The 17,975-nt window shown below is 53.7% G+C and overlaps 1 protein-coding gene across 1 annotated transcript in view; it reads right to left on the bottom strand.

Moving 5' to 3' along the window:
• Ttc21a (tetratricopeptide repeat domain 21A) overlaps positions 1-17,958 on the bottom strand; it is a 34,869-nt gene extending 16,911 nt beyond the window's left edge. The window contains 11 exon segments of the mRNA XM_032911140.1: positions 382-582; positions 754-851; positions 4,988-5,180; positions 5,918-6,016; positions 8,879-8,963; positions 10,429-10,586; positions 11,788-11,910; positions 13,979-14,145; positions 14,898-15,008; positions 16,218-16,347; positions 17,837-17,958. Coding sequence (XP_032767031.1) covers positions 382-582; positions 754-851; positions 4,988-5,180; positions 5,918-6,016; positions 8,879-8,963; positions 10,429-10,586; positions 11,788-11,910; positions 13,979-14,145; positions 14,898-15,008; positions 16,218-16,347; positions 17,837-17,863 — 1,392 coding nt within the window. The 5' untranslated portion in view covers positions 17,864-17,958.
• Between the last annotated feature and the right edge of the window lie 17 nt (positions 17,959-17,975).

Below are 17,975 nucleotides of genomic sequence, written 5' to 3'. Positions count from 1 at the left end.
GCATGTCCATCTGCACACCTGAAGAGGAAACTGGATCCCATACAGGTATAGACAGTGCTGGGGATCGAACCCTTGACCTGTGGAAGAGAAGCCAGTGCTCTCAACCACTGAGCCATCTCTCCAGCACCAACATTCTTGAACTTCTGATCTTCCGTCTTCTACCTCCCCAGTGCTGGGATTATAGATTCTGTCAGGGTATAGACAGGCCCATGGCCAGTGTACCAACCCACCCAAGCATGGTCCCTGCACCACACCTTCTCTAAGGCCTGGGAGCTCACATGGGACATCCAACTCTGTACTAGAACAGCCTCTGAGGTCATCTGGCTTCAACTCACCCACGCCTGTACTTTAGGCCCTTGCCATGAAAATGGGTCCCCTAACCTGCTTCGGGCAGAAATGCAGATACTCCTTGGCAATGCAGACCAGAAAGAGGGGGTCCAGCTTTTCAAAATACTCGGGGCTCAGGGCCAGGCCCTGCATGTTGGAGAAATGCAGTTCCACTGCCTCCTTCAGGAGCGACGTGGCCTCTTGCTCCAGCTTTTGCTTCTTAGCTGCTACAAGGGCTTGCAGGAAAACCAGCACCTGTGTGAGAGAGGCTAGGGCTCAGGGTGAGGCTGGCCCGGGAACCGAGGCTGGCCCGGGAACCGAGGCTGGCCCGGGAACCGAGGCTGGCCCAAGCTGTAAGGTGGGCCACCTTGATCGCCCTCTGCTGGAGAACCCTTCTCCCAGCCATCCCTGCCCATTAGCTCTGACCTCAGACTTCCCAAGTGACAGCTGCACCTCCTTGAGGAACTCCAGCTGGTGAGCAGCCTCCTCCAGCTGGCCCTGTAGGATCTGGCACCAGATGCTCCCTATAGATGGACAAGAACAAAGCTGGGCCGGCAGGGTAGCCAGGCGGGCAGGCGGGCAGGCGGGCAGGCGGGCAGGCGGCAGCAGCAGCAGGCAGCAGGCAGCAGGCAGCAGGCAGCAGGCAGCAGGCAGCAGGCAGCAGGCAGCAGGCAGCAGGCAGCAGGCAGCAGGCAGCAGGCAGCAGGCAGCAGGCAGCAGGCAGCAGGCAGCAGAGCCAGCGCCTCTCCAGAGCCAGCGCCCTGCAGAGCCAGGGCGGGACTGAGGAGGGAGGAGGGAGCTCAGGCCGGCAGGCATTCTCAACATCTTTACAAACTGAAGGAGTCAACCATGTGCGGGGCAGGGAGCCGAAGCAGAAAGACAACAAAGATCCCTCACTCATATGTTGGCTTTAACAACGGCTCTAGTGATAGCCGTCATTAAGAACTTGGGGTTTAATCCGTCAAGCACTTTTCTAAGTATTTGTTATTAATGTATACACAGCTACCCAAGGATCTACATTTGGGGGATTCAGGGTATAGCATGCACGAAGGCCTGGGTATATGCGCATGCGCACAAGCGTGTCTGCCATGCTGCCCTTGTGAGGGTTAGAAGGCGACCAGTGGGAGTCAGTTCTGTCCTTTGTGGGCCCTGCGTTGGGCTTTCAGGAGGCCACTTCATCCATGCAGCCATCTTGCCTTCCCTGCTAAGAACTTAAACATATCCTTTCTTACAATCTCAGACACATTCCTATCTTTACCAATCTAATGTGACAGGAGGGGCGGGAGGTAGACTCAGCTGTTAAGAGCGCTGGTGGTTCCTGCGGGGGACCTGAGTTAGGATCCTAGCACTCAAAACAGAGGGCTCACAACTGCCTGCAACTCCAGCTCCAGAGGATCTGACACCCTCTTCTGATCTCTGTCCGCACCTGTTCCCCCTCCCTCCCTCCCTCCCTCCTCCCCTCCCCTCCCTCCCTCCCTCCCACAGTTTGAGTTCTAATCCATATCCTTTTTGATTATTAGGGGAACGAGCATTTTATATTTTTAGTGACTTTTTAACTAGATTATAAATTTCCTATTTGTGGCCCCCCCTTTTGTTTGGGGTGATTTGTTTTTTTATGGTGTTGGTAATAGACACTCTACTAGGCTATGTCCGCCTGTTTCTTTTTATATACTACATAAATTAACTTGTTTTTAATCATTACTATTTTCGAGACTGTGTCTCGGCAGCCTGGGCTGGCCTCAAACTCTACAGAGCTGGGGACGATCTTGAACTCATGATTCTCCTGCCTCTACTCCTGCCTGCTGGGGTGACAGGCGTGCACCAGTATACCCAGCTGATGGTATCCTTTACAGCAGTCATAGGGAAGTCCCAGGCTCTTTGGGGCTTGACTCTGCTCTTCAGAGGCCCCCCGATTTGCATGACCCACTGGACAACCCCTGTCCTGAACACTGCATGCAGATCTAGAAGTACAGGACTCAGCCTGGGACAGCTGGTAGAACTTCTAAGTCCAGGCTGACACTTCCCCCTGACTCGCCCCTCTGGGTTAGCTGGGGTCCTGGGTAGGATTTGTGTGAGACAGACTTCCCTCTGGCTGCCTACTGGGGCTTTCCCTGAAATGAGGAAACTGAGGAGGATTCAGCCTGGTGGACGCTTCAGGAAATTTGCCTGTGTGCTGAGCAGTGCTGAGACTTTCACATGGCGGTGATGGGGGTCCTCTGGGGTGACACTCTCCTCCCTCCAGTTTTCCGTAAGGTCTCTTTGAATGTTCTGGCAATCCGCTTCCTGGGTGGCGGTCCCACTGTGAGCTTTTGCTCTCTGCCTCTGATAGATATCCTTGGGCCCGTGTTTCTAACTTTCCCTGGGGTTCTTGGAGAAAGCTGGTCTGCTCATTCTGTTGTTTTCATACAGGGTCTCTGTGTGAGGCCTCTGCCTCAGTCTTCAGGGGACAGGGACAGCAGGCCTGGACCACCATGCCTGGCTTTGATCCTTACCTGGGCTCATCTCTGCCTGTGTTGGCTCACAGTTCTAGTCATGCTTGGAATTCCCATCATGACACTGTTTGCCTTTGAGGGTCTTGAGATTTCGGGTCTGCTAAAGGCACTTTTCTCTTTTCATATGCTTGAAATCAAGTCTTCTTTTACATTTGCTTGTTTGCTTGCTTGCTTGCTTGTTTGTTTGTTGTGGCCTTGGCTGTTCTGGAGTTCTCTATGTAGACCAGGCTGGCCTCAAACTCAGAGATCTATCTGTCCCTGACTCCTGGGGGCTGGGATTAAAGTCACGTGTCACTGCATCTAGCTTGGAGTCATCTGTGAAGAATGTCATTGGGGCTGGCCAGAGTGGTCAGCAGATAAAGGTGCTTGCTGGGCAAGCCTGGTGGCCTGAGTCTGATTCCCTGGGACTGACATAAAGGTGGCAGAATCAAAGATGTCCTCTGATCTCCATATTTGTGCCATGGCTTGCACTCATGTACACATACACACACACTAAAATAAAATAAAAGCCTTCATGGTGTCTGTCTATAATGCCAGCACTTAGGAGCAGAGGCAGGAGAACTGGTTCAAGGCCACTTTTAGCAGTACTAAATTTGAAGTCAGTCTGTGCTACATAAGATCTTCCCTCTAGAGATAGATAGATAGACAGACAGACAGACAGACAGACAGACAGACAGACAGATGACAGATAGAAGTTTTCCCAGGATTCCAGATGGAGGAGAGGTGTTGGTGTGAGGGCCAGCCTAACATGCTGACTAGAAAGTTATAACTGCTCTGATAACTACACTATCTCTCAGGGAGACTGGAGCTTAGAACACGGGGCCTAGCCAAGAACAGCTGCTCCGAGCACTGAGCCCGCTTACTCCGCCCCATGCACTCCAGTGCCTCAAGAGTGTGCTTCCACATCCAGATTAGAGTTGAGCTGTTTAAATGGATGCCAGTTGAAAATAAAGAAGGAGGTGATGCTGCCTAGTTTGTAGAGAGCTTCTTCTTCACTACATATAAAACCCTGGGTTCAAAACACAGCACCAGTCAGGTGTGGTGGTGCACGCCTTTAATCCCAGCATTTAAGAGGCAGAGGCAATTGGATCTCTGAGTTCAAGGCCATGCTGGTCTACAGTGTGAGTTCCAGGACAGCCAAGGCTACACAGAGAAACCCTGTCTCAAAAACCAAACCAAACCACACCAAAAAAAAAAAAAAAAAACAACAACAACAACAAAAAAAAACCCCAAAAAACCCACAAAACAAACAAACAAACAAAAAAACCAACCGCTAAGCATCATGTAAACAGGGCTTGGCACACACCTGTGATCCTAACACTTGGAGGTAGAGGCAAGGAGATCAGAAGTTCAGCGTGAGCCTTGGCAACACAGTGAATTCCAGACCAGCCTGGGCTACAGGAGACCCTGTCTCAAAAACTAAAATAAACACAAGAACCCTGGGTGTGTTGGCACGTGCCTGTAAGCCCAACATTTAGAAGGCTGGAGCAGAAGGAGCACCAGTTCAAGGCTAGCCTGGGTGGTATGGTCAGACTCAGTCTCAACAAACAAACTAACAATAAAACCAAACCAAACCAACCAAACAAACAAAAAACCCACTGAAAAATGGCGCTTCTCCTGTGAAGGGGCCTGAGTAAGATTCACTGTTAGGAATGGTCAGTATGCGCTAATTTAAAAGTAAAAAGTGGGACCTTTGGTAAGGTCGTTTGACATACAACGGACAACTTATCAGACAGTAAAGAAACACTGTAGAGAGCTCTCCTGGTGGATTTTCAACTCCAGGATCTGCAGAGGGAAGTCAGGATGTACACATACAGGTAGGTGTGTGTGTGTGTGTGTGTGTGTGTGTGTGTGTGTGTGTGTGTGCGCTCTCGCGTGCGCCTTAGGGGGAGGGAACATCTCCACTTCTGGCCTATGGGGACCGAGAAGGGGCAGGGCCGCCAGAATGAGCATCAGACTACTGGTGCCACAGCTATGACATGGGTCAGTGTGGGTAGGATGGTGGTCCTAATTGGTCCTGAACCTTACATCTATCTGTATTGGTGTGTTCACGGGAAGACCCCATGGTACAGTAACCCCCGAGCTCATACACAGTCTGGAGAGAATGTTCCCAGGTACACACCCTACTGGGCTATCACCCTGCCCTGCCCTGCCCAGCCTCCAGAGACCTGCCAAGGCAGCCAGCCTGTTCTCCTCCAGCTTCATGGCCTCCTTGTACCACAGAGAGGCTTCCTTCACTTGTTGCTGTAGGATGAAGAGGTAGCCCAGCTCTGTGGCCACAAGGGTACAGGAAGGTGTGGCCATGAAGGTGCGCTCCAGGAAGCCGCTCACAAGCCGATGGACCACCTGGTGCCTCCCACACTGCCAAGAGTGGACATATGGGAACAGAGAGTCTGTCAGCTCAGCCTGTCTGGGTGAAGGCATGTCAGACCTGTGTGTGTGGGGGTGGGGGTGGGGTCTGCGCACTCGCGAATTTCAGCACATTTTGGGAGGTCCCAAAGAACCCAAGAGGTATCTGGGATCTCTATCTAGGAAACTGGGTGTGTCCAGCTAGTTATCCATTTCCTGAGGAAACTCCGGTGCCACGGGGTCTTCTGGACATGCCCTTGGCTGGCCACAGTAACTGGTCTTGACCGACAGTCCACTTGGGTCTCTGACATCAAAGGTCCAAACTGACCAAGTTGCCAGAGTTTGCCGTTTGTAAAACCTTCTCACTCCCAAGCAAGGTTTACAGTGAAAACTAAGAATCAGGCCAACCCAGGGCTGCAGGAACCAGACAGGGGTGGCTAGGTGCTACTGGGTGACTGTCATCCTCCGTGTATATCTGTAGTGGTACCTTCCCTCCCTAGTAGGGCCACCACAGTGAAAGCCCTTCAGACCCCAACTCCTTGGTCACTATGGCGCCTCCTAGTGGCCGCATCATGTCACTGTTTACAGCCAGAGAAGGGCAGTGGCCATAGGGATGTGCTACCCAAGAAGGTCCAGGCTCGAGCTGGAAGGGGAAGGCGAAGGGTTGGGTGCTCGGAGCATAAAGGGGGAATCCAAGGTCATCTCTTGGAACTGAGGGGTAGGTCAGAAACAGGATGCCACCTACTTACCAGCCTGCTGACTGCAAGGATCTTCTTAAGGTGTAGGTTTGGATTTTGGGGCTCTCCAGTCTCTAGCGCCTTGATTAGGTTTCTGACACGGTCGGCAGCCTGCGGGGGACAACAGGCAATGTTGGGAGCACAGCTTAGTTGGTGGAGGAGTGCTTGCTTAGCATCCTTGAAGTCCTGTATGGTTTATACGGGTCCCGCATCCACTCTGCCACAGGACTCGCTCTGGGAGGCAGGATCCGCGAAGTTGGACCATGCTTATCCCACGCCGCCGCCAGGTGGATGTCGGGCTGTGGGAAGCCGCGGGACACCGCTCTGGGAGTGGGGAAGCAGTCTGTGGCACGGGACACAGCCTCAGCTGGCTCAGGGGTCCCCGGGCCTGCAAGGAGGCCGTGGCCGTCGGGTTCTCAGGCTCTTGGGCATCCAAGCACCGCTGGGATGCCTCGGAAGAGCTGAGAACAGAGTGGGGCCCCGCGGTCTGGATCTAGGCGGGGGCCGAGCGGGAAAGAGGGGGAAGCTCTGGCTGGTTCCCCGCCACAGAGCTCCACAGAATAAAACCAAGTTTGGCGGTGCATGCCTATAATCCCGGCCCGCACTCAGGTGGTGCAGGAGGGGGGTTGGGAGGGGGGAGATCAAGGTCATCCTCACTAGCAGGAAGTTCCAGGCCCTGCCTGTAAGTGGAACGAACCCCAAAACACAGAACGGTGTTGGATGGGGCTTTTTAATCCTGGCTGTGGGTTTTACCCTCTCCTCTCTTTGCTCTGATGCTCCCCTCAGCTTTGCTCCTTATCTATGGCCCAGGCATCAGAACTGTTTCAAAACCCCACGGGTTGGGGCTGGAGAGATGGCTCAGCGGTTAAGAGCACTGACCCCTCTTCCAGGGTCCTGAGTTCAATTTCCAGCAACCACGTGGTGGCTCACAACCATCTGTTATGGGATCTGATGCCCCCTTCTGGTGGGTCTGAAGACAGGGACAGTGTACTCACGTAAAACCAATAAAAACAAAACCCCCCACGGGTGGAGCTCAGAGGACTATTATTTTCCCCAGGGATGATGCTTTCCCTTGCCCTTAGCGTGTGAGGAAGACGCCCTGCCAAGACCTATCCAGGCAGCGGCCATTGCTAGAGGAAGCCTCGTTTGGATCACAGCGTCACCCTTAAGCCCCTGCCTTCAGCCTGTGGCAGCCAAGTCCTCCGCTCTGATCTGACATGTGCTCCCCACCCACGGGCACCTGCCATTCTAGGGGATCTCCTACAATCCTGTGAGTGAAGGCGGCCATCCAGACTCCTGGCTGACTAGACAACCGGTTCTGAAAATTCAGTCATGCGCTTGACGCTGCTGCTCACACCCGGGCTGGGGGCAGCAAAGCTGGAGTTCTCAGTTGCAAAGCTTTGTCAAAAGAGAAGCCCAGGGGCCAGTGAGAGGGCCCAGTGGGTAAGCCTGACATCTTGAGTTCTATCCTTGGGACGGGACCCACATGGTGGAAGAGAAGGTTGAGCGTCCTGCAGGTTGTTCTTTGACCTCTACACATTTGTACTCTCTCATCTCTTTCTCCTCTCCTTCCTCTGCCCTCCCTCCCTCTCCCTCTCTCTCTCTCTCTCTCTCTCTCTCTCTCTCACACACACACACACACACACACACACACACACACACACACACACATCAAGAGAGCAAAAGAAAGGGAGAGAAAGGGAAGGGGGCGGGGCAGCTGGGTCTGCTCTCCTCAGTGAGACAGAATTAGAGCTCTTGGGAGGTCCCACAGCTTTAGGAGACCGAGACAGGGCACGGGATGCTGACCCTGCCTTTCTGGTCTGGAGAAGGCCTGTTGAGGAGTGGAAACAGACCTGTGTTTTTCCCCCCAGAGATGTTGCCAGGGCCCTTTCCAAGGGGTTTCCCCCGGTACCGGCTGTTTCCCTATGCTGCTCCAACTCAGAAGCCCACATCTCAGAGCTCTGTAGATGGAAAGAACCAGAACTTCCCTCTTCCTCCTGCTGTGACCCCTTAGATTCTGCACCACTGGGCTCATCAAAGGATGGTGGACTTCCCATTACTCAAAGCCTGGACTAGGTCTGGGGTGGGGGGGGGTGGAGGTGGGTCTGGGGTAGGGGGGGGTGGAGGGGGTCTGGGGTAGGGGGGGGTGGAGGTGGGTCTGGGGTGGGGGTGGGGTGGAGGTGGGTCTGGGGTAGGGGTGGGGTGGAGGTGGGTCTGGGGTAGGGGTGGGGGTGGAGGGGTCTGGGGGGTAGGGGGGGGGTGGAGGTGGGTCTGGGGTAGGGGGGGGGGTGGAGGGGGGTCTGGGGGGGGGTGGGGTGGAGGTGGGTCTGGGGGGGGGGGGGGTGGAGGTGGGTCTGGGGTAGGGGAGGGGTGGAGGTGGGTCTGGGGTAGGGGAGGGGGTGGAGGTGGGTCTGGGGTAGGGGGGGGGTGGAGGTGGGTCTGGGGTAGGGGTGGGGGTGGAGGTGGGTCTGGGGTAGGGGGGGGGGTGGAGGTGGGTCTGGGGTAGGGGTGGGGGTGGAGGTGGGTCTGGGGTAGGGGAGGGGTGGAGGTGGGTCTGGGGTAGGGGGGGGTGGGGTGGAGGTGGGGTCTGGGGTAGGGGTGGGGTAGGGGGAGGTGGGTCTGGGGTAGGGGTGGGGGTGGAGGTGGGTCTGGGGTAGGGGGTGGGGTGGAGGTGGGTCTGGGGTAGGGGGTGGGGTGGAGGTGGGTCTGGGGTAGGGGAGGGGGTGGAGGTGGGTCTGGGGTAGGGTGGGGTGGAGGTGGGTCTGGGGTAGGGGTGGGGGTGGAGGTAGGTCTGGGGTACAGGGGGTTCCTCTTTGTATCTTACATGTTCATTGCTCAACCCAGTCATGTCCTCCTCCCTCTGTCTCTCTGTCTCTGTCTCTTTGTTGGGCAGACAGGATCTTGACCTGAACTCACATCTGACCGCCCGCCTCTGCCTCCCTGGCTGAGCTGCTGAGTCTTGAGGCGACTTACTCTGTCTGTGTTTCCTTCTTTCACGAGCTCATGCACCGCTAGGATTTGCCAGGCATCGATATTGTTCTCATCTCTTTCAAGGATTCTGAGATGGAAAGAGAAGTCACGTATGACCGACTGTATTCACAGTGCAGCCAGGATGGACACTGGAGATATCTAATTACCTTGTAACCCACTCCTGCTTTTTACTTGTGGATTTATCTTTTTAAAATAATTTGTTAATGTTTACATTATGAGCATTGGTTTTGCCTGCCTGTTTGTCTGTGTGAGGGCGTCAGGTCCCCTGGAGCTGGAGTTACAGACAGCAGTGAGCTGCCATGTGTGTGCTGGGAATTGAACCCGGGTCCTCTGGAAGGGCAGCAAGAGTTCTTAACTGCTGAGCCTTCTCTCTGGTTTCTCTTGTGTTCTCTCTCTCTCTCTCTCTCTCTCTCTCTCTCTCTCTCTCTCTCTCTCTCTCCCCGCCCCCCTCCATCTCTCCTCTCCTTGAGACCAGGTTTCAGGTTTCATGTTCCCCAGGCTGAGGCTGGCCTTGAACTTGTGATGTAACTCATGCTTGCCTCAAAATCCTCCTGTTTCCAGCCTGAGAGACTTGGGATTACAGGTATATAAACACACCTGTGCACGAGAGAAGAGAGAGAGAGAGAGAGAGAGAGAAGAGAGAGAGAGAGAGAGAGAGAGAGAGAGAGAGAGAGAGAGAAGAGATCATGCACGAGCAGTCTCCTGCCCCTCATCTCATAGATTTAAAAAATGAAGTTGAAGGGCTGGGGAGGTAGCTTGGTGGTCAAGGCCCTGCAGAGGACCCACACTGATTCCCAGCACCCACACGGTGGCTCATAACCATTTGTAACTCTAGTTCCATGGGATCTAATGCACTCTTTTGACTCTTCTGGGAGCAGAGATACCTAGTTCTAGTACAATCTGGGCTTCATAGTGATACCTTACTCAAAATACAAGACCCTGAGTCTAGTGTGGGGCTCAGCCGGAGGCCGCATTTAGGCAACCCTTGAACTCATCCCTGGGACCCAGGTAGGGGAAGGGGAAGAACCGACTGCTAAAAGCTGTCCCCTGACCTCTGCACACATTAATTAATGATGGGTAAGAAAAACAAAACTAAGGAAAACCAGACAAGCCAGGTGTGGAGGCTCACCCATGTAGTTCCAGCACTCGGTAGGCTAAGGCAGGGGGATTGTCATAGGTTTGTGGCCAGCCTGTGCTACACAGTGAGTTCCAGGACAACCTAGAGCACGGTGAGGTATCTTCTCAAACCCATACCGATCCAAACCAAACCACCCTGGAAAACAGGCCAGTCCCGGTGGCTTAAGTCTATAATCACGGTCACCTGGGAGGCTGAATCAGGTGGGTCACAGCTAACCTGGGCTACAGGATGAGCTCAAGGCCAGCCTGGGCTACTTAACGAGAACCCAAAATAAAATGTAAAGGGCTGAGGCTATGGCTCGGTGGTAGAGCTTATACACAAGGCCCTGTGCTCCGGCCCCAGCACCCCCAACTATCTAAGAGGAAGGCTACCTGGCAGGGGACGCTTCCCTCACCTCTGTCCGGTTTCTATCGTCTGCTCCCAATCCTGCCGAGCCAGGAACAGTTTCATCTTCAGGACTAAGGCCGGCAGGAAGTTGCTGTAGGCCAAGGTGACCTGGTTCACCACCTCCAGGGCCCCGGAGAAGTTCTGTTGTGTCATGAAGTACTTTGCCTGGGGGAGCCCGAGAAAAGACCTTCCATGTGATGCTGGGTTCTGCTCACTTGTTAGGGGTTGGGGGTCCCAATGGGCAGTGCAGATTCTTTTCGGCTGGGCCCGTAGCCGTAAGGCCCAGAGTTTAACTGTGGGGCCTATCTGCCAGCTGGGCTCAGAGCTGTTTGTTGTGTGTGACTGGGGATCATGGCCTCAGCAGCCCAGTGATGGTTACTGTTCCCCTGGGGTGTTCTACCAGAAGTCTTCAGGGTCACAGCAGGACTTCCAAAAAGGCATGAGGGCCAGGGCCAGGGCCAGGGCCAGGGCCAGGGCCAGGGCCAGGGCCAGGGCCAGGGCCAGGGCCAGGGATGTGGCTCAGTTGGTAGAGCTCTTGCATGTGGTGTCCCCACCCCTCTCCTTTCCCTCTCCTGTGGCTTAAGGATTTCTTTTTTTTTTTTTTTTTTTTGGTTCTTTTTTTCGGAGCTGGGGACCGAACCCAGGGCCTTGCGCTTCCTAGGCAAGCGCTCTACCACTGAGCTAAATCCCCAACCCCGGCTTAAGGATTTCTTAAGGACAGACAGACACATAGAAGATAGTAAGAGAACGGTTTTCCTCTCTCAGAGATTGAGTCAATGAGGGTCATAAAAGGAAGAAAAAAAAGATTTTCATCCACATTGAGATCAGAAATTCAAATCGGGTGGCAAAGTGTGTTCCTTCCTTTTCTCGAGGCCACTGAGTAACTTTGGCAAGTGGGGAGAGGTTGGGGGGGATGGGGGAGTAAAAGTCAGAGGTGCAGAAAAGGGTAAGAGGTCACCAAGGGGGAGGAGGGTCAGAGATCACAGCCCTTGGCAGAACCTAGGGGGTCTGCCGGGTCACTCCCCCTCTTGTCCCACCAACATTTAGGAGGTGGAGGCAGGAGGATTGGAAGCTCAGGGCTAGCCTTAGCTATGTAGTGAGCACAAGGCCAGCCTTGGATATGGGGGTCCGTCTCAAAACAGGAGCTGGGGGTGTAGCTCAGTGGCCGAGTGCATGCAAAGCCCTGGGGTCAACTCCCTAGCACTCAACAGTGTGATGCACACCAACAAGGATGGTAACACAAAGCAGGAAAGGGCGGGCCCTGGATTGGCATGACCCTGGGTAGCTATCGTCCACCTGGGAGACTTGGACTCCCCACACCCCAGCCCCCTACTCCCCCATCCCCATCCCCCCACCTGCCGCCCACCTTGCCCATGAGGCCCAGCACATCTTTGGTGTCTTGCGTTCCTTGTTCCAGGTACTTGATGGATTTCTTCATGACGTGGGGTTTATTGGAGGTGAGGTCCACCCAGCCTTTGAGCACGTAGCCCTGGGACGAGAACAAGGGCACAGGTAAAGTTCTGTGTCCTGCCCAGCCTCTACTCCAGCTGGCTGGTATCCTGCACTTTGCCATCTCCACATCTTTCCATCATCCCATGCAGATCGTAGGGGGAGGCTCCTCTGCCAGGCGGTGTCCCCAGCCTGAGGTGCCTCCGACACCACCCTGACACCTCTTTCCTTCCAGATCGGGCCTCATACATCTGGTAGAGGACTTGGTTACGCCCTAGCCCCGGAGCCCCCGACCCCTATCCCAGCTCTCCATCACTCCTTACCGAGGCCCTCTCCCCCTCTCCCCATGGACTGGTCACGGCAGTCAGGTTAACAATACTGGGGCTTGGGAGGGGCCGCGATTGCCCTGCATGCCCACCTCCAGTTACAGGGGGTGCTCGGCTTGGGGAGTGCACGCCACCGTATGGGTCCCGGAGATCAAACTCAGGTCATCGGGCTTGGTAGCAAACGCCTTGGCTCAGCAGATGCCTGAGCTATCTTGCTGGCCAAATCGCCTGGTTTTCTACATGTCGGCAACGGATTCAGATGTCTAAGGAATGCGGTGGAAGAAGCCCTCGGAAGATGGCCTCAGGGGTCAGAGCGTTGTTTCCAGTACCCACACAGAAGCTTACAGCTGCCTGCCGTGCACGTGGTGCAGTCATATTTGCAGACGAAACACCCACACACATAAACGATAGGTTCAAAACAAAAATGTTAAAAAATTTGTACCGGGATGGGTGTGTATGGTAAGAGTATGGCGAGCCCTGGGTTCCATCCCCGGGGTATGCTTAGAATCTCAGTATGCTGGGGTTAGAGGCAGGAGGATCAGAGGTTTAAGGCCACTTTTGCTACAGTGTGATCTGAGACCTTGTCAGTCCGACATCTTGTTGCAGAACCAGTGCCTTGAATCCAACAGCTGCTACCACCATTATCAGGAGCAGCTGTGGCCACTCACAGGCTGGTCTCCTTGCTGTCTATCACTGGAGGAGGAGTTGGGAGGGACATTTAGACCTGCCTGAGCCTCACTGCACCTCACTGCTAGGTGTATGTTTTTACCCCTCCCCCAGACCCCCAGACAGCGTTTCTCTGTATAGTCCTGCCTGGCCTTGGAACTCTATGTAGGCTGGCCTCGAACTCAGAGATCTGCCTACCTCTGCCTCTGGAATGCTGGGACCAAAGGCGTGTGTCACCACCACCTCTTGGCTGTAATTTTGCCTTGATTGCACTTGGTCTCGAGGTCATGGGAGGTGCTAAGGTACATTTGGGGTGAGGTGGGGTGTGAGGGGTTCTGTTCTTGAGAGACCATTTCTATGCAGTTATGGAGAGATGGTCATTCAGGCTGAGGTGAGGTTGTTTTGTTTGTGTGGCTGCTTTGGGGTCAAGCCCAACAGATTTATTGTTCTACCAAATTGAACTTTAGAGGAATGTATACACTTTGGTCTGTCTGTCTGTCCTTGATGCCCTCTTTGGGGTGAGTGTGTGCTTGCTCTATCTCTCAGGAAAAGTTTATGCAATAGACCTTGTCAGAAAGGGGGGGTTGGGGATTTAGCTCAGTGGTAGAGCGCTTGCCCAGCAAATGAAGACCCTGGGTTCGGTCAGAAAAAAAACGAACCAAAAAAAAAAAAAAAAAAAAAAAAAAAAAAAGAAAGGGGGGGGGCTGAGAGATGGCTCAAAGATTAAGAGCACTGTCTGCTCTTCCAGAGGTCCTGAGTTCAAATCCCACAACCCCATGGTGGCTCACAGCCATCTGTAATCACATCTAGTGCCCTCTTCTGGCCTGCAGGTGTACATGCAGGCAGAAAGCTGCAGGTGTACATGCAGGCAGAAAGCTGCATGTATACATAATAAATAAATACATAAATAATTATTTTTTTTAAAGGGAAGGAAGGAAGAAAGAAGCAAAGAAAGAAAGAGGTGGGTCATGGAAAAGCAGTCTAGATTCAGGATGCTATGATGCAGGAATAATGATGGGTCTGATGCCTGGGATAGGCCCTTGGCTCCTGGGCTCTCTGGAAGTGGGCCCCACTATTACGCTGCTTCGCTTGGCCATGGCTGACGTGTTCCTGTACCTCTTTGGAGCCACCGGAGACCTTTAACATGTGGTCGACGTACTCCCTGGCCTTGTCGTGGTGGCCCATGAACCAGAGGAAGAGGCTGGCGTAGTACAGCGCCATGCCGCTGGCCGTCCTGCGAATTTCCTTCAAGCTGCTGTCCAGCTCCTGAATTGCTTCTGCGTCTAAATCCAATGGGGGAGGAGGCCACTGAGTGAGGACCACAGCATGTTCCCTTTTGATGCCACATGCCCTCTCTGCACCAGGGCAACTGCCCACCTCCATGGGAGCTGTGTACACCTGGGAGCAGTTTACTGTCTGGGGGGCCCCACCCCATGTCTGCCAGGGTGTCGAGCGGATGGACTAACCCTGAATTCCTGACTGAGGCCCACAGTCCATCCTGAGTGAGGGATGGGGAGTCTCCACTAGCACCTCTCTCTGACTCCCTAGAGACCTCAGATTGGGGGCACAATTTCACAATTTTAAAAAAATATCTTGGGGGCCGGAGAGAGATGGCTCAGCAGTTAAGAGCACTGACTGCTCTTCCAGAGAGGCCGAGTTTAATTCCCAGCAACCATATGGTGGCTCAGAACCATCTGTAATGGGATCTGATGCCCTCCCTCTTCTGAAAACAAGCGACAGTGTACTCATATAAATAAAATAAATAAACCTTTAAAAAAACATCTTGGTGAAGAATGAAGATGTCTTCAAGGCTCTTAGTCTGGGGGGATGACCCCTTTTGTCATGCCTTCTGTCTGCTCCCTCTCAGTTGGTTTCAGACATTAGGAGTTCTCTGAGGCCTTTGGGTTGAGAGCGAGGGTCTTGGCTGGCTGACAGCAGATCTAAGTTGCCTGTGCACGGTGCCTTCTCCAAGCCTGTCTCTGTAGTGGCTTTTTCTCCTATCGGGGCCCAGTCTACCAAACATAGCTCCACTCACCAATGGTGTCACAGCATTTGTGAGCATAAAGCAGAGCGATGACCGCGCACAGGGACGTGTCTGGGTGGCTTTGGAGGCTCTCCAGCTCACTGATGGCATCATGGATACGGTCTGCAGAAAGAGTATACATAGGTTGGCTCTGGGGCTCTAGACACACGACACAGGGACATAGGATTCCTGTTGATCACTGCCTGCTTTCACACTCTAAATCCAGAAAAGGCCTGATGGGAGAGCTCCTCGGAGAGCCTTCGTTTCCTGGAGGGTGAAGGTCTCTGAAGGCCAGCAAGGGGAGGTCTGCGTGTGTACCTGTGTGTGTCGGTCAGAGGACAAACTTAACTGGGTTTCTTTAGGCACCTTCTACCCAGTATGATAAATAATGAACTTATTAGTTTATGTGTATGTAGGCCAGCAGAGGGCGCAAAATCCATTGGAACCGGAGTTATAGACGGCTGTGAGCTGCCGCGTGGGTTCTGGGAACTGAACCTGAGGCCTCTCTCTGTAAGAGCAGCAAGCGCTCTTAACTGTTGGGCCACCTGTCCAGCCCCTACTTTCTAATTTGTTTTTGAGAAAGGTTCTCGGGTATATCAGGCGGCTTGAAACTTGATATGCAGTCTAAGATAACGTTGAACTTCCGGGTCCTCCCGCTTCTAACTCCCAAGTGCACCACTACCTCTGACCGAGCAACTTGAAACCTAGAGAGGTGCCTGAGACTGTGCCTGAGCACCTTAGAGAGATGGAGTCGGTTCTGAGGAGGGACAGGGCCACGCCCAGCCAGTTCCTCAAGGCCCACCAATTACATTTACCCCACAGGTCCCTAACATTGGCTACACACTGCTGGGACAGTTCTTAGCACCCTGGCTCTGTTTAAGCCCCACCCCCTCATGTCTAACCCCTACCCTCCTGTGCTTGCACCTCCCACTGTTTAAGCCCCACCCTATCACGTCTATACCCCACCCTCCTGTGCTCGCACCGCCCACTGTTTAAGCCCCACCCCCTCACGTCTATACCCTACCTTCCTGTGCTCACACCTCCCACTTCTCCCTTCCCTCAGATCCAATTCTCAGCTTCCAGGCCCCAGAAGAGTTCAACTGTCATAGCCCTCCCTCTAACGACTCATTTTACGGATAGGGATACTGAAGCTCACAGCAAAGGCAGTGAGCCAAGATCTCAAAAGCTAACCTGATATAGACTCTTCAGGTTTCTGTTTATCAATGGTGGTGGGGGAGGGGGGTTCCATGGGAACATAGCTAGAAGTAGGCATCCGGATGCTGCCAGAGAATAAAAGCTAGGGTGGTACTTGGGGTGAGAACAATGCCTTACCTTCCCCAAGGATCCCATAAGCTCTGAAGAACTGCAGCACAGGGTCGCAGCTGTACCTCTCTAGGCCCACATTGGCAGCCTGCAGCACGTGGTGGAAGTACTTTTCCTGGCAGTAGTAAATGATCGAAGCCTGCATGGGAAAAAAAAAGAAGCCAGAGTTGTCATAGTCCCTGTGCCTCCATCTCTGATCCAGATAGAGTGAGCCCCGCTCCTGTTGAGGTGACCCATTCCTTCTCAGTTCTACAAACAGGAAGGAAAGGGCAACATTCAGGCCTTGCCTTCTCCTTCCGCAGCCCTGGGAAGCAGCTCCGGGTAGCTTTGCTATGACAGAGTTTTTAGGTGATTGGGGGGATGGTCAAAAGATTCATCACGTTAATATGCGACTTAAACGTCAACTCAGGCTTGTCCTAGGCTGGGAAGGAAGAGGACTAAGGAGCAGTCATCAGAACAATTTAAACCGACAGAGTGGGAACCATTCTCAGGGGCTCCCATGTCCAACACCGCACACATCTTGGTATCTTTCACAGTTAAAGAAGCGGAAGCCCAGGGAGACACAGCCCTCGGAGATCACACAGTAACTGGGGCTGAGATTTCAAAGCAGGGGTTCACTCACTTCCTTTAAGGTTTGTGGGTGTTGAGTTGGGGATAGATGTGGTTCAGCCGTAAAAGCCCATGGACCATTTGAAGGAGCCCAGACATCATTACAGGGTAGTAAACAGGAAGCAGTAGCAACGGGTTTAAGTAGGGGAGTGAAGTTTTCAGATTTTTTAAAACTTTTGGCAGAGCCTCATGTTCGTGTATCCCAGGCTAGCCTCAAATTCAACTACCTTGGATTTCTGACCCTCCTTCCTCACCTCTCTGGTGCTAAGATTGAAGACATCTACCACCATACCTGTTTTATGGCCAGCAGGGCTTGGTGCATTCCCTAGGAACTGAGTCAGATCCCCAGTTACCTCAAATGCATATATTCTAAAGAAACGACTCGGGCTGCTGAGTGCAGTCACGTGTGGGTGGCTGCAGGTGGTTCGTGGGTAATGTTAGTCAGATGCAAAGAGCCCCGGTACAGAAACCAGGCCGGAGGTGTCTAGGGCAGACATGGTGGCTCTGGCTTTGGTAAACCTTGTGGACATTTGGAAGCTGACCCTTCTCATTGGATTAGGACCAGGCTTAGGAGGCGGGCATAGACCTCATAGCATCTACTTCCGTGGGGACACAGAAGAGGCTTAGGTGGGAGGCAGATGTGATAAACTGACAGACATGGGCTTGATCTGGGGGATAGAATCAGGTCTGGGGGCTACTTTGAGGCTGGGGTGCAGAGGACACTGGGAGGAATGTATTGGTTAGGGAGTTGGGGAAGATGGAAGGACTTCTGGAAGCTGTCAGAGCAGTGGACAGAGGGGTGGAGGTGGTTGGGGGTGGAAGTGGCCCAAGAGTAGAGACGGCCTGAGGGCAGGCAGCGGGGTGGATAATGTGGCAGAGGTGGCCCAAGGGCGGAGGGCCGGAGAAAGCAGAGAGGTAACCCAGAGAAGAAATGGCCAGAGAGCAGAGAGGTAGCCTAGAGTAGAGCTGTTCCGACTGCAGAAGTAGCCCGGGGCACAGGCGGCCCAGCGCTCACGCACCATGAGGGAGGAGTCATCGCTGCTCATGGCTGCGGCCCGGCTTCAGGTGATGCCCGGCTGAGCGGGATTCCCAGCTCTGGCCGCCCAATTCGCAGCCTAGCTCACAGCCGGAAGTTCAAGGCGCGCGCGTCCTTGGCAA

The sequence above is a fragment of the Rattus rattus genome, chromosome 8 (assembly GCF_011064425.1).
Source record: "Rattus rattus isolate New Zealand chromosome 8, Rrattus_CSIRO_v1, whole genome shotgun sequence".
Taxonomy (NCBI): Eukaryota; Metazoa; Chordata; class Mammalia; order Rodentia; family Muridae; genus Rattus; species Rattus rattus.
This window is presented reverse-complemented; position numbering and strand designations above follow the sequence as displayed.